Source organism: Aythya fuligula, chromosome 13 (assembly GCF_009819795.1).
Source record: "Aythya fuligula isolate bAytFul2 chromosome 13, bAytFul2.pri, whole genome shotgun sequence".
NCBI lineage: Eukaryota > Metazoa > Chordata > Aves > Anseriformes > Anatidae > Aythya > Aythya fuligula.
The window spans coordinates 8,106,531-8,122,760 of NC_045571.1; the positions used below are offsets into that span (position 1 = coordinate 8,106,531).

Below are 16,230 nucleotides of genomic sequence, written 5' to 3' on the forward strand. Positions count from 1 at the left end.
CAAAAACATTTAAATTGGTCTTCGGTTTTGTATTTTCCTGGGTAGTAGCAGACTTTGATATCAGCACCTGATGACAAACGATGACGACATGCAGAGAACCAGCCAACGCTTACAGACTTGGGTGGGTGGGTGGGTGTGCTCTGCCCATGGGGCCTGAAGTGCAGCATGACAGCTGGGCTACACCACATCAGATGGAAGCCCTACCTAGCACAGAACCAGTTAACACGCTAAATGCTTTCTGTTGGTTCTCTGAAATGAGAAATATGAGGTTTCTATGGACCGTACTAGCATACAGCACTGTGCTACACAGTTAATGAAGGGAAGAGGAGTAGAACTTGCCACCTGATCAGCTTCTCCTTCAGAATGATAGCCATTGTGTCCATCCTGAATCTCCTGCATAGCATGAGGCAGCAGTAGGGTAAGAGAGAAGTAACGAGAAAAAACATGCAGACAACAGGTGAAAGGACAGAATCTTTTCTTTTTTGGTTTCCCCTTTTTTTATTTTCTTCCTTAAAGAGACAGCATATACTTTAACTCCACTTTTGCCCTGCAAATGCTCCCACTCCTGGCACAAACTACTTTCCACACAATGATGCCAAGCTCTCGGGACCATCCATTTAACGTTATTTGCACAACACAAAATTAAAAATGACTCCCTTTTGCACAAAGAGTCCATGCTGGTACACAGGCACAAAAAGTATGTACTGCCTTTTTAAGACAAGCAACTCCATAGCGAAGAAAATGAATTCAAGGTATGCCACATGCTTATAAATAGAAGAAATTGAGTACAGCTTGCAATGGTAGCATTAGGGGAAAAGTCATGCAATCTTTCAAGGAAAAAATAGCTCAATGTCAGATAGAAGTATTTAGACAATTTGAACAATGCTCTACTGGGTAAACCACGTCTGAATTGAACTTTCAGTTTTATGGTTTCACGCATTTTTCCAGCAACTTCTGTGTTGCTGCTTGTCAGTAACTTTAGAGAACTTAAAATTATTCCTCGTGGCAAAATATGATTACTCACATTTTTGCATTTCTTTTTGCAATTGCATTGGTAGCAAATCCTGAATATTTGTTAGATCTGTTTAATAAACATTATGTCCCTATGCACTCCAAGTAGAAGCAAAAATGTCATTGGGTCAAACGAAGGAATTGTTTTAATACATTCAGCCAAAATTGTTCTTTTTATCTTCTTTCTGTATCAACTAGAGAGAAGTTGTATTCATGACATCCCAGTATTCCCCATCCACATACAAAGAACTTCTCATTTGATAGGTTGAAAATCCAGATTTCAGTCTAAATTTAAAACTGTTTGCTGAAATCAATTTTTCTTTTAACAGTATTTTTACAGAACCCCCCAAAAAGAAAGAAGGACTTCAGATAGCTTCAGATAATTTGGACTCTACATCTGTTTAAAAAGTTTTAATTAATAAAAGAATATTTTGAATTATAAAGGACTACTAATATTTAGGTCTTGATGGAATTCTGTTAAATTGAAATTGCTTAAGTTCCAAACATAAAAATGTTGTTTCTGAAATTACAGTAGATATCATGATCCCTGAGAGAAAACTAGAAGGACCAGCAAAAACACCAAAATATTTTAAATAAATGAAAGAAAGAGAAGCACAGAAGATCATTCAAAGATCAAAGCCTTTACAAAGAGCTACGAAAAACTGAAGGAAAACAATCAATTTCTGTTACTCATCCCATGCCAAATATTTCAAGAGCCTTCTATTCCAAGCAAAGAAAAAAAAAAAAAAAAGATCAACTTGGATGTGTACGACTGGCCTAAACACATCATTTCCAAATATGTAAACAACAGATGAGAAAAAGAAATCATTCAGACTTCATCTCTTGGTGTGCAACTGAACAAGAGCTCTTTGTGTGAATAAAGGCGTTAGACACATTTCATGAACAATGTCAGAACACTGTCCAGATCATTTCTCACTCCATAAATGTTTCTAAGAGAGAGGGACAAGAAAACAAGGCATGCTTTTTTTTTTTTTTTTTTTTTTTTTTTTTTTTTTTTTATTTATTTCCAATGAGGAATGGGCAAGACTTGGTCCCAAAATTATCATTAAAGAGATAAAAAGATGTAGGTCATTGCACTAGCGTCCGACTTCAAACCTAACTTCTAATTCTTCTACAGGGCTGTAGCAATTAAGGTAAAACACGTACAAAGGCAAGCATGAATCTGAATCTTATTTAAAGAGGACAGAGAAAGACGTAACGCTTTTAACCATTAATATTCTTCAGCACAGGTAACACATTAGAGTTGCTAATACAGTGCTCTGTAGTCCGAAGCATGTAAGCCTCAGTTGCAAGCATCCATTTTGTCAAAATTAATGTGATAAAACTGGAGTTAGTATTGCACATTCATAACATCATTTAAATATACTGCTCTCTTACACATCGACTTTTATTGCTCATGAAAACACAGTAACATGTATAAAGCATTTCTATGGCAAAGAAGCTGTTGCATTGCGTAGCAAAACGGTCTGACTGCTTCATAAAAAACATTAATGAAGTAAAGAAGAAGGCTTGACACAACAAGATCTCACACAGCACAAAAGACAAACAGGTAGGAGGCCGTCTTACTGCTAGCCAAGGGGAATCTTACCCGTATGTCAGGCCTCCTGAACACCTGTTAGTTAAAATACAAAATGTTATCCAACAAAACAGGGTTTTGATTGTCAAAGATACTGTATCTTACTTCATAGGATTTCCAGAAGAACTCTACTTCCAAGCATATTAATTACAGGTGGATTTTGAAAAAACAAAAACCCAAAAAACCCTACGTGGATCCAGTAGCTCCCATCTGCAAAACTGCCTTGCTCTGAAAACAACCTAGCTGCTTCATTTTAGCGATGAAACAAATGCCAAACTCCTTTGAAAAACGTATTTCTAATCACCCTTTTATCCAGTTACAACGTGCTGTTGTGAAAGGAGAAGAAAGAGCCTGGCAAGCCTTCTAGGAGGTAGACCATAAGCCTGCAATAATGGCTATGAAACATACCATCCAAATTAAATTTTAGATTAAAATGGCAAAACAAAGACATCCAGCTCTTCTCAACTTATTTATAAGCGTGTTTACACTCAGCTACTGCAACCAAGGTGATTTTCGTTTATATGCACCCCCTCCCTTATGGCTTTTCTCCAGGCAGAGCGTGCATACACAGCAGCCTCTGGTTTTGATAGTTCCTTTACAGTCCCTTTGCTTCTGTTTGATTTGTCTGCTTCCCCCACCCCAAATTACATTTTGATAAACTGATTTTGAATGAGTAACACAGAAGCCACCAGTAGATACAAGAATCTGTGTATTTACCTCTGTGTAAACATATTGATTGAAATATTAAAAAATAAAAAAATAATAAAAAATAATAAAAATAAAAAATAAAAAAAATAAATAAACTCAAGAATTCCTGATAAATCCAGCAGAAAGCAGGACAGCCTTGCCGGTTCCAGCAGCAGACGGACCATCCAGCCCTATCTGAAGTTTCTAAGTTGTAAAATACTCTAAATGCAGGATGTGAGGCAGCCAAAGGTAACAGAGAACCAAGGAATGGAGCAGTGTGCAGTAAAAGGGAAAGATGCCTGAAAGGAAACTGAGTTATAAACTCATTATCTTTTTACACAGGAACTCCACGGCAATAATGAAGTTTGACTTCTGTACCAGGAACTTGTGCATATATGAAACAAAATACAGATTAATTTTAAAGAATTTGAATCACCGCTATAAATTTGTTGAAACACTTGCTAATGCTGGGCACTATTGGTTTTGGTGTTATAATGACAAAAATAAAAGCCCTTCCATTGTTGTAAGACACCACAAAAACCAAAAGCTTTGGTTTGGCACATGAAAAACATGCCAAAAGGTGCTACACACATCTGGCCAGATTACTTAAATCACAGGCAAAATCAAGCAGAGTCTCAATGTTATATAAAGTCATATGCAAATCAGAATTGGTCAGCATAATTAACCATCCTCACTAAGGAAGAAAACTGTTCAATAAGTGAAACCCTTGAAGGTCTAACATCTGGGCAGTAAACTTTCTAAATAAACTTTCTATATTTTCCTTAGTTTTAGCCCGTGCATATTTTTCTTCACTTACACACATGCCAACTTCAACCACATCTTTCCAAAATATTGAACTTGTGTTCATTTCTGAATACTGCACGTGCAGCACTGAATTGTCATTCTGGAACTACGCAAACCCAGCGTGTTTGTGGTCCTGACTAAGCAACTGGCAGCACCACTCAACTTCTTGCACAGAAGCTAAGTGCAAAGGAAACCCTTTCCTAGACATCTCTCCACAGGATACTGGTTCTGAATTCAAATAAAGAAGTTCTAGGTTAAAAAAATTACATGATGTTATATACAAATACGGGAGTTCAAATCACAATCACGTGATGGCAAATACAATTTTTCCACAATTCTGAATACTGTAAGGCTTAATTTTTTTATTTCTAAGAAACAGAGAACAAAGCAGAGTTAAACACTTCTAATTAGGCCTCAAAAGACTTATTCCTCATAAGTAATATCCAAGATGACTTTGGAATAGAGAACGAGGTTACTAAGAATAAAATAGCGCTCTGTACTCTGGAGAGTTGTCATACAACTCAGAGACAAACTGAGCACCAAGCTTACACACTTGGATTTTACTAAAATGAAGTCCTTGATCTACAGGGCAAATACAACATCGACAGCTGTAATGCAAGGTTTCCCACAACGTTTTATCAAAGATGTTAGCCTTGACCTCAAGTAAGCATTTGCAATTCAGCTGCCATAGTAGGGAAGAGCTGCCCTTTTTTATGAGGATAAGCTGCTGACTGTGCCAATGATGTGAAACTCTGTGAGGTGAATTTCTAAACAGACTACGATCAAAAACGTTTTGTAGATTCATCTTCAGGCTTGGGGTGAATCTGACCTGCAGTCACAGAAGCTAAAATACGCTGTTTCCAGACAACAGACTTCAATCGCAGAGCTTATTAGTAAATAATTTAAAATCTAGTTAAGAACAAGAAAGGTAAAATATTCATTTGGCCATTTTGCATAAAGAACGTAAAATTCTTTCAAATCCAGGAAGAAAAAGGATCTGAGAGGACTCAGATCTAGAGAGCAACAGCCTGCCTTTCTTAAGGGGACTTGACACATGGGTGACTTGTAAATTTATCAGACGATGAAAACTGAGTATGCTCTACTCTAGATGGCTTGCTCAACTCTTGATAGTTCAGCTGGCTGTCGGCGTACTGGAAACAGCAAATGAGCACAAAATAGGGGATGAAAAGCGTAATGAAACCTAGGTAAAGCATACCATGCAATCGCTACTTTAATGACAAAAATGTTGCCGGGAGGGAACAAAACAAGTGATTTTGTTTTGTTTGACATTAATTTCTCTCCGTCTGGTGAAACCCCATGCAAAATGATTATTATTTATGTTCTTTGCACAGTAACAATGACATATGCTTTTTATTTTTTTTGTGAAATCTGAAGAGCTCAATTTTGTACTCCAGATGACACTAGAAGCAATTTCAACCTGTAATTATTAATCTACTTTACCAGGGTTTTTTTGATGTAGTAATCAAGAGGAAAGACAACTCACTTTTGGCTTTTTATTTAAAACATTGACTTTTGATTTTCCTATAGACTTCAATGCCACTACTCACAGAACAGACTCAAAAGATGCCGGTGCAAAATGAGATGTCTCTAGTTACGACACATTCAGAGACCACTTAAGTACTTACCACCTGATAAATAGGTAGCAAGGACTTTCCTGATCATTCACTCTTATCTCAACCAAACCAATGCATCCCTCAAGTCACTTACCCTGTAGTCTCTGGACACGCCTTCTGGAGGGACTGACCCAGAAATCTGACTAGAAATCGTTGCAGCAATTAGCTGTTTGCACCATTCAACGTGTGATCCAGTAGGGCTACAAGAACAGAAGATTTGAAATTATTCAGCAGTAATTCAAGATGTACATTGAAAACTGCATAGCCACTGAGCACATATGCAAAAGGAGGCCATAAATGATCATTAACATTACAAAAATTGTTCTTGTGAACAGAATGCAATTATTTCATTGAACCACTCAGGGAGAAGAATTTCAGTGGATCTTATCAGAGATGTAGTGCTGTCAAAAGGTCAAAAGTGTGCTTAGGGACCCGGGAGCTTACAGAAATGTTGGTTTCATTATCCAGTGTAATTTCTTCAACATTCACCCATGTTTTTCTTAACACCATCCATGGAATGGATTTGATCAAGTAACAGAAAACACCTTATACTTTCTTTATTTCCTGATTATTCAGTAAATCCTCTATGGATTTTCTATAGGAAAATCCCTCTATGTTAGCATTTAAAAACATGTACTACTGTCATATTGTATTCTATACTAATATTAAAAATAGAAAATGTATGTTTTCTAAAGAGTAGCTTCTATTAACTACTTTTTTTTTCTATTCATAAAATAATCTCTGAATAACGTTCACAACTGGCCTTCCCATGCCACAGCAATGAATTCTGCAGCATGGGCTGTTTAGAAGAACCCTGAAGACAACAAATCTGAACAGCAGAACTGCACTGAATCAGAGATGATGCATTTTAGAGCAGTTGCCTGAGCTAGCACAGCTTACAAGTAACACAGCATTGACAGTGAAGAGCAATTATGAGTTGGTTGCCAGCCCCGTGAAGTGCACCAGATCTGCTTCAAACCGTGCCATTATCTGATGAGAAGCCGGGAACGCCAGCGGCACGCAGGCTCAGCTCATGCATTGGATAACTGCTGTTCCTTCAAACAGTTTAGCTAGGCGCTTGTGCAGATTTAACGCTTATTCGGAAGTCAAACATAAACAGAATATTTCAATTCGTTTTTAAAATTCATTCACAAATTAGCTTGGGATTCTGTGTGTATCCCATGAGAATGAAGTGAATCACTATGTGCACACAGCCAGCACAGAACAGGTACAACCGGGATGTTAAGAGGGCGGGATAACGGCAGATGATGACAAATTGCTACTTAACTAGAGGTCTTTCTTCACGCTAACTGTGCTAGTCTAGGTAGGGGCAGGCAGCCAGCACAAAGGTTTCTCAGGCATGAAGTTAGAAACTTTGCTGACACACTTTGGCAGCTTTCTCCCCACCTGCAAAACTCTACACAGTACCAGGTCACAAAACGCTAATTTGCAAGTAAGACATCCATGATATTCCTGCTTGAACATGGAATAAACTCTAACCCTTGTGTTAGGGCACTTAGAGAAACTTTCACCTACATTTTGCAAAACAGGGAATGAGCTAGAAATCTACAGTAATCCTTTCCTGAGCTCATTTATTTCACCTACCCTCACGTCTCTTGATTTCCAGTACATCTCTTTAGGGTTTGCCTAAGTTTGTTTCCAAATAACTAATTAAGAAAAGGATTTATTTCCCTTTGGCTTATCTCTCCTGGGGAATCACTAGATCAACAAACTTCATGCCAGGAGGGAAACAAACATGTGCACAGGCACACCTCCGAGGCCCAGCACGTCTCAGTGTATCGGAGGGCGCAGATCGCAGCCTGAGCACTGCCCTGTGCAGCGGGGAGCACCCCAGCGCGTTTTGCTCCCTCCCAGGTCATGCACAGCACCTTAGCCTGCTGCAGCCACACCGGCAAATAAATTATGTGATGTACCATCAGTGTAACCTTCTAGGGTCCAGCAGGATCAGGAGGAAAAAAAAAATAAAATAAAAAATGAAAATTGAGGTATGAAAGCTCCAGAGGAAGGAATAGAGAGATGTAAATGCTGGTGATGGGTAACGGGCCTTTGATTCCCACCTCTGCTAGGGGGATGTAAAACTCCCGGTTTCTCCCAAGGGAAAAGCCTGTAAACGTGGAGCCTGGCACCAGTTCCTAAACCCAGCGCTGTTTCCCTTTCCTTCGTGTAAGTGAAGTTTCAGCTCGTTTAAGGATTTTAGGCTAGTGAGCCTGTCTCCGAGTGCCGGGCTGTGGCGCAGGGCAGCGGGGCACCCCCACACCCGCCTTCCGCCCTGAAAACACCACCAGCGCGGCACGAACGGCGCGAGCTGCCTCATCCGCCTCCGCCCGGACCAGAAGTTACGCAGTTCCCCCAAAAAACCCCAAATCCTGCAGGCCCGCCGCCCGGAGCCAGCAGCTCGCGACCGCAGGCAGGAAACCCGGCGGCCGCCGATTTGTGCCGGATTGCAGCGCCGGGACCGGCCCCGGTCCCCCCCCCCTCCCGGTCCCCTCTCACCTGTCCAGCGTCTCGGTGCTGGCCTGCCGCGACCCGGCCCCCGCTGCTGCCGCCGCCGCCGCCACCCCCGGCCGCCCGGCGCGGCCCCTCACCACGCCGCCGCCCTCCCCCGGCGGCCCGGCCGCCGCCGCCCGCTCCATGGCGCCCGGCCCGGCCCGGCCCTGCCGCCTCAGCCCGGCCCCGCTCGGGCCCCGGCGGCGGCCGAGAGCTGTCAGCGGGCGGCGGGGCTTACCCACAGGCCTCCGCGGCGCCGGCAGGGCGGGCAGCGGCCCCGTGTGGCGGGGGAAGGAGGGAGGCGGAGGGGCTGAGGGAGAGGGGAGCCCCGGCTGCCTCCCCCCTCACACACACACAAACACACACAGAGAGGCAATTAAACGGCGGCTTGAGGCGGCTGGGTTCAAAGTGAGAGCTTTATTGGGTTCTCCTTCACACGCGTACATGGCTCGCAAGCCCCCTCTCTCCGGCCAGCTGAGGGTGTTAGGCAAGGAGGGCACCTCAGAAGGCTGGCTGGGCACACAGAGCTGCCTTCTGGGGGACACAATGCTAGACGCAAATGAGACAGAACGGAACAAAAAGAGAGCTGAAGGCAGAGTTTAAACATACATCGGAAGGAGGTAGTATGCAAATGGTTTCTAGGGTGCACCCCAACAGCGGTGCTGGGAGGGATAAGGCAAACAGCAAAGACCGAAGGCGTTCAGCAGCAGCTTCCTCTGGAAGGGAAGCCCGGTACAAAAATGGTTAACCGCTCAGGTCCATGGAAGAAAGAATACAAAAATAAAAATGAAAAAGCCACCACTAAAATACAGCTCTGAGACTGATGTTCCACACGGGCTGTCAGGTGTTTATAGCTGTTGGTTTTACAGCTCAGCCCTGCATTTTTCTCCTCTCCTGAAAAAGGCACTCAGTGCCTAATTCTTACTCACCACCTCCAAAACTTTCTCTATTTTGTTCCTGACTACCACGGCTACAGTAACATGTTAACTTCAGTTATTTCTGAAGCTGCTATGCAAAACCCACACAGCTGAGAAGAGAGGATGGGGACTGAGTGGGGAGCTATTGTACGGATACAGTGTATTGCCTCGCAGTGCATTGCAGAACGACAGCCCAAATCACTCCTTTAAATGGAAAGATGTAAAGCTTCCTATTAACATTGATCAGTTTGTATGCCTACATTCACAATAACTCTAAAGTAGTATTTTCCAGAAAGCATTGGATTAAAAACATCCCTACATTTGTCTACTTGATATTGCCATCACAAAATAGAATTAAATCCAAGTATCTTACTTGCTGGCTTGAAAAAAGTCAAGCCCGCACACAGCTATTACGCTAGAGAGTTCCAAAGAATGGCATTCAGCCGCAGCAGTAACATGAAGAATGGAATATATGTAATGAGCTAAGTGCAAAAAGATCCTTTCCATTATATTACACTTCCCCAAATGCAATAGGTTAACATGTAGTGTTTACACAGTAAAAACTATTATATTTTCTGAACTCCTCCACACTGCTCAGATGTCACCAATGCATTCAATTCAAACACAAACTTTAAATACTCTAATAAACTTGTATATGTTTAGAAACTTTAAAACTCCACAACTTATAAACTTTATAAACCGCAAATAGAAGGCAAATATACCAGAGTATGCATAGTTTTCAAAACATAAGTATATCACGATCAATTGAGTATCCTCCTTCATCTGAAGCAATGCATCTTATTTACCTCAACAAGCCACGATTTGAGGATCGTGGAATTAAATGTCATTTTGGAAACATATTGAAAAAACATTGAAGGGAGAATGAAATTTAGAGGACAAAAGTAAGTCATAGAAATCACGTGTATTTAGAACACACATGCAGTATGCTCTGAGCTTCCCTGAAAAAAATAGTGCAACTCAGTGTATATACTGAATCAAATCAAGATGCGGTATACTTTTATTTCTTTGAAAAAAAATACTGTTTCTAAAAATATTCAGATGTCCTCTAAACTTTGACTTACTTTATGGAACTATAGATTTAAATTTACTTTTCATATGCAAAATATTTACACTTTATAAACTTGCAGAATTTCTAAAACTATATTATGTATACTTACACAACTTAATTTATATATAATACTATTATATCCTGCAGATCAAAACTCACATGTACAATAATTTACAGTGATAGAAGTCTCAAGCATCAAAACAACTCCTTAAAAATAACAGTATCAGTCCTCAACAGATTCTGAATTGCAAAGTTTGCCTGCATATCATTAAACTTCTGAGAATATGCAAAATCCTAAGTATCAAGTAGCAAGGTCTGTGCTGTCATAAGAAATGCTTGCAACTATTAAAAAATACCTGAAAAAAAAAAACAAAAAACAAAAAACAAATTAAAGGTTTAAAAAAAGCCTCTGAAATGAAGACTTCAAACTAGAACTCACTGGAAGGTTCAATATAAGTGCACACACTATATGCAATCTCATATACTGAAATCCCTTAAATATTTAAGAATAAATTCATTAAACAGAAGTTAAATATACATTAAACAGTAAACTAGAAATTTACAAGTTTTCAACAGTATTCGTAACTGATTTCTTTTTTTTTTGCCTACTTTGGTATAAAAGCTCCTCTAAACAGGCACATTATTTTTTTTTTTTTTATAAGACATACTCATGGTTTAATACAATGGCTATTGCTGGATATTTAAGCAATGTCCCTGTGGGTATGTTTTTAATTTTATCAACCTTCTTTAGAAGCATTTTATTCTGTATTAATCCAAAAAGCCAACAGTGATAATTTGTAATATACTGAAATGTTCAACAGCTAACCAAAAAAGGACTTCCCAGAATCCAGTACAATTGTCATTTGTTCAAAAAAGTTACAATAAAAAATAGATTTTTATTTTATTTTGGTATCTACTGGGCTATTTTAACAATTTAGTTATGAAAGAGAAGTTATCAGAGAAATTCCTTCCAGATTTTCACTTATTTTGGAACAGGAAAATTTGGAATTCTCAGGTAACCAGAAAATTTCAACATTTCTCTGAAATCTTACAATGTGATTTATTTTTGCCTCATGAAGTCCATAGGCCTATTCCTAACAGGAATACACACATACCTAATTTTACACAATGTGAATATTCCTATTGACGTTCATGTATTTTATTCACAACCCAGACTGAGCATGAATTCCCTCACAGGAACACAACCTACAATGTAATAAATTAAAGCATTCTTATGAAAACAATCAATCAATTTCAATTCAATTGTACCAGGCTTTCCAAAATAACTCAAAGCATTCCGTAACTAGAAGCTGATTATTCATGTTCCCACTCCACAGGTTCTGAAAGGCACATAAATGAAGAGTTGGTTTCATCTGTTTTGAAGTCCTCCTCAAATGAAGACAGTCTAAAATACTTTGTGTTAGGACAGTCTAATGTAAGGCATTAAAATATTCTTCTTTATACTATAGATCTATAGTAAGCACCACTTGCTATTAGAATAGAGAAAGAAGCCAACTTTTTCTTCAAAAATGCGTTTGTACTTGGGACACCATTTGTGAGGGAGATGTTGATGAGGCTGATGAGTTGGATATCTTAGAATTATTTGTGATCTGTAGCTCTTCAAGTCTCCTCATATAATCATCCCGTAATGCAAGGAGCTCCATGTAACGCTGCTCCACTGGATTTGGCTGCTGGAAAGAGATCTGTATTAGTCCTTTATCACTTAGCACAGGATGTTATCACAAGGGCGTGCATATCTAATAAGAAACTCCTGCCAAAATTTTTTCCTGAATAATGGCGAAGACCACTTTAAAGTGGATTTACTACAGCTAGTTTGCGTACCCTAAGTATCCTCACTTTAAGCGATATTTTTGGATTCATCTTTTACGAAATGCCTTCATCTTTCACAGCAAGCAACAGAAGCCTTAAAATGAGAACTTCAAATTAAAACTGGTGACATACTTGCAAGAAGATATAGCATATTGTCTGGCTTCCTTACAGCTTCTAGAGTACTGTAAATAATATAGGAGATCAGCTGCAGAAAGAAGAACTGCATTGCTTGAAAACTCCTGATTCATTCCAGAATCTGGATTGTGAACACTGCTTCTGTCAAAGAAATTGCTCCTCTGTTTTCTCCTCCTCAAAACTACACAGCTTGTTAAGCAGGACAAATAAGTCTCTGTACACTATATTTACATGCCATATTGCCTAGATTTTTAGCACAAATGTAACAAAAATTGAGCATTCAGATATCAAACATTAGAAGTGCAGAAATAAATTATGTATAGTTTGATAAAAGTGTTCCTGGATTTTCAATCTGATTCACTAGTATACTTAACAGCCTTCCTTCAGTATTTAAACAATGTAAATGTTGGGTCAAAGCTTTAGCAAAAAAACAACCAACCAAACAAAAAACCACAACAACAACAAACAGGAAGAATTTACTATAAACAATCAACAGAAATAGCAGTTCCAAAAGAGGAACCGAATAGTTCATCTCAATTTGTAAAGGACTTTGCATGCTCTCCCAGAAAAAAAAAAGAGAAAGACAATGCAAATGCAGTGAAGCGTGCTTGTGATGCCAGTGCTCTAACTCCCCAGGGTTCAGTAAGCACTACTTCTAAGCATTGTCATTCACCCTCTAGTAATATCCACAGCCCTTAAAAATGCTCTCTCAACCCCGCCCCCAAGAAAACAGGCTCCAAAGAGTTAGAGGATGACTTACACTATGCAGTGAAATAAGCTTTGTGTTATGAGAAGTTGGGTGATGTCAAAACCAAAAACTTAATCATTTTCATTTTTTTCCTTCTGTTCTTACAAATGTAATATTTAAAAAATGAACAGATTACAGATACTCTTCTGCAAATTAATCGAGACACAAAAAACTAATTTCCAACGTCTCCAAGCATTTTGTACATTTTAGACAATTTACTTACTTGTTGCCGAATTCTTGGGTTCCATCTAATGTAGTAATTGACCCAGAGCTCAAGGTGACGCATACTGGCTACTGGATAGAGAGCTCGATTTAGCTCTTTACTATAAAAAGGATTGGTGTATTTAGATTTTTCGCTGTTTATCAAAGACCATAACGACAATGTTTTTTCAGTCACTTTCTGAAATGAAATTGAAATAGGAACTGTTAATATTTGCACAGAATCAGGAAACCCATCACAGAAGCCACGGTTACATTCTAACAATAATACACTCCTGATTTACTTAGAATTGTAGAAGTTACTGTATTAGAAATATTCCTAAAACAGTTTTTGACAAGTATTTTAGCAACTGTATAGTCTTTAAGCTAGAAAAAACAAGGAATTCACCAACTATTCTACCATGAGAATAAAGCCAGTTCAAGAACACTGTCATACAAGGAATGTAGTAAATACAACACAATCAGAACTTTTTGTAATCATCTAGCACTGAGATAGGAGTACAATTGAACAGTGGTTTGACTGACCTCTTTTTCTCTAACAGACTCGCTGTTGTACAAGAAAGTACCAAACCGGCAACTGTACAAGTGATCCAGGATTGTAATCAAGAACTGCTCATTGAATTCGAAGGCTGTAGGAAACTAAAACAGAAAAGGCAAATTTGTTCTTTGTATTGCAAAACCAGAGAGATGAACATGCCCTGGTTAAGAGACTACAAAAGGCATCAAGAAGCCAGAAAACATTTCAAAATATTTTTAACCTAATACTTCCGTATATTTCATAGCAGAATAAGAGTCCAGAAGTCATAAGGTGTTCCATCTCCTCAAACTAGCCATTAAAAAGAACTATACCCTCAAAACACTCCAATTAATCGTTATTTGCTAAGGAGAATACAATACTGAATGGTTACTGTTATGTTTGTAGTAGAGAGAGATATCCATAGTGCCCTCTTTATAGCACGGCACCATGTAAGAAAATAAGGGTTTAGCTCCTAATTCTTGGCCTCCTAATTCTGTTCAGACCAAGTTTGTTTCATTACTTACTGAAGATATGTTTAAATCACAACACGCAACACCTCCCAAGCTTTGACAAAACACCACTGTCTAGGTATTTCAAAGAACAGCTTCACAAAAAAGTGAAGTGAAACACAGACCCTGCTAAGCTAGCTGATTGCAGTTTTTGTAAAAGCTTTCCGCCAGGTCACATCTCTCAATGTGCCTCCAACAAGCCCATCTCCAATACATGCTATCCCTGAATGCCCTGTATTAAGCAACATAACTACTGCTTGTTGGATAGCACTTTTAGAAATAGGCAAGAGAGCTAGTATGGCTTGAAAGTAAATATATTTGTTTCTACAGCATCAGAGCAGAGAGGTATTCTGTTCTCTTGAAATACCTTTTTATTTTATTTTATTTTATTTTTAAGACCTAGGTTTTGAATTTAGTAACCTCTTAACAGTGTTACTTTCTGAAGAATGACATAACATACCTGTTTAGACATCTGCCACACACAATCAATAAACTGGAGAAAGATGGGCGATCTGTCTGCATCAGCATGGTTTTTATCACCATGGCCTATTCTCTGAAACGAAGCAATACAACCTCCTGTTAACGAAAACAGTCCATTTTATGGCTGATAGACACTGTTTCTTATTTTGCATTAGAATATAACCACTTCTGTAACAGAACAACCTATTCTTACAATTTCAAAACTACACTTATTGTACCATGAAGGAGAGCTATTCCAAAGAAGTCCTTTTATTAAAAGCCCAAGTTCTATGTAACAGAAAAACACAATTGTTAAAGCATCCATTATATTGCAAATAAAACATTTCGAACTATATTTCCATAATACATTTATCAAAAGCCAAGCTATACACTTTGTCTTCTTTTGTAACTTAAGCCACTAGAGAACCTGTACCATGAAGCTATCTGCACAGATTTTCTTCTCTCCCCACCTTCATGCTTGAACCTGAAGATACACCCTGAGATACAGGGAACATGACTGAGCTCAAATAAATGTTTGTGTTCTTGACAGATTAACGTGCATTGTACAAGTTTGGGTGAGCCACCTTATTCTGAAAAGGAGACCACAGTAACAATCAAAGGAATTCTCCCCGCAGATAGAGAAAGTATGTTTGGTAAAAGCTATTTCCTTCCTTTTCACATTTGATAGCTGAAAACAGATAAGAGATTCAAGGAAAACAGATATTATTAAATCCTGTAATTCTACTTGAACATATTTGCCTGGAGGAGACAAAGGGAGAGCATGTATGTTCAGCCAAGATGTCTATCTGCCTGTAAGATAGCAGGCAGAATGTCTTAAGGACGTGACAAATGATGAAGCCATTACACTTCTCTGTAACACATAATGATTTATATAATGATTTGCAAGATAACTTAAAATAATAGACCTGAATGGCAGAAAACGGAGGGAAGTGAGGGATTGCGGCTAAATTTAGTCAACAGCAGTAAATTACCAGAATAGCTCTACAGGCAAAACAAGTCGGCCACGCTGCTCACAGGTTTTCTGTTTAAAATAGGTGGGATCTATCTGCAGGTCGTGCATGTGTTCGGAAAGGAAAGTCCTTCCACTTCCACTGTGGTTAGCAGCTGTAGGATCTTATTAAGGATTTGCATACGCCTGAGTATCTTCCCATTTGTAATTATTTCCCTGTCCCATTTCTTATAACAGAATTATTAGAACAATGACACTGCACATAGCAAGCTATTTTGCCATCTGGATACGGCAGTAAGCTCACTATACACAGAAAAGCTGGGGTAGAGGATTCTTCTTCCACAGAACTACTTAAGTGCTTCATTAAATATAAAACACTGTCAGGAACTACTAAGTAGTCAGGATATACTCTGTAGGTTTGTTTGTTTAATCTTAAAAACATCCAAATTGCAACTCCAATAACCTGAAAATATGAAGCTTCTATCAGCTACCTTGGTTAAGGCACTGAAGTGCAGAGCATGTACAATCAAAATATTTTCTGGTTGCATTATTTTTATTCTACAGACACTCCAGAGAGCAAGCATGTTCACTATACACTAAACAACCCATCAAGTCA

General features: G+C 38.9%; 2 protein-coding genes across 6 annotated transcripts in view; both read right to left on the minus strand.

Annotated features, from left to right (window-relative positions):
- MTMR1 (myotubularin related protein 1) overlaps positions 1–8,324 on the minus strand; it is a 38,779-nt gene extending 30,455 nt beyond the window's left edge. Inside the window, exons 1-4 of one of the 4 annotated variants that reach the window (XM_032196180.1) lie at positions 8,248–8,324; positions 5,828–5,933; positions 2,621–2,644; positions 343–393 (exon numbers count right to left, since the gene is read on the minus strand). The gene's annotated coding sequence lies outside the window, so the exon portion shown is untranslated. The remainder of the gene's footprint in view (positions 1–342; positions 394–2,620; positions 2,645–5,827; positions 5,934–8,247) is intronic. The other 3 variants (XM_032196181.1, XM_032196183.1, XM_032196184.1) reach the window with 3 other exon arrangements.
- Positions 8,325–8,639: 315 nt separating this feature from the next.
- The window catches only part of MTM1 (myotubularin 1), a 38,291-nt gene continuing 30,700 nt past the window's right edge, over positions 8,640–16,230 (minus strand). The window contains exons 13-16 of one of the 2 annotated variants that reach the window (XM_032196167.1): positions 14,646–14,738; positions 13,685–13,798; positions 13,164–13,340; positions 8,640–11,915 (exon numbers count right to left, since the gene is read on the minus strand). In XM_032196167.1, coding sequence (XP_032052058.1) covers positions 11,751–11,915; positions 13,164–13,340; positions 13,685–13,798; positions 14,646–14,738 — 549 coding nt within the window. In that variant the 3' untranslated portion in view covers positions 8,640–11,750. Of the gene's footprint in view, positions 11,919–13,163; positions 13,341–13,684; positions 13,799–14,645; positions 14,739–16,230 lie in introns of both variants that reach the window. The other variant, XM_032196166.1, reaches the window with a different exon arrangement.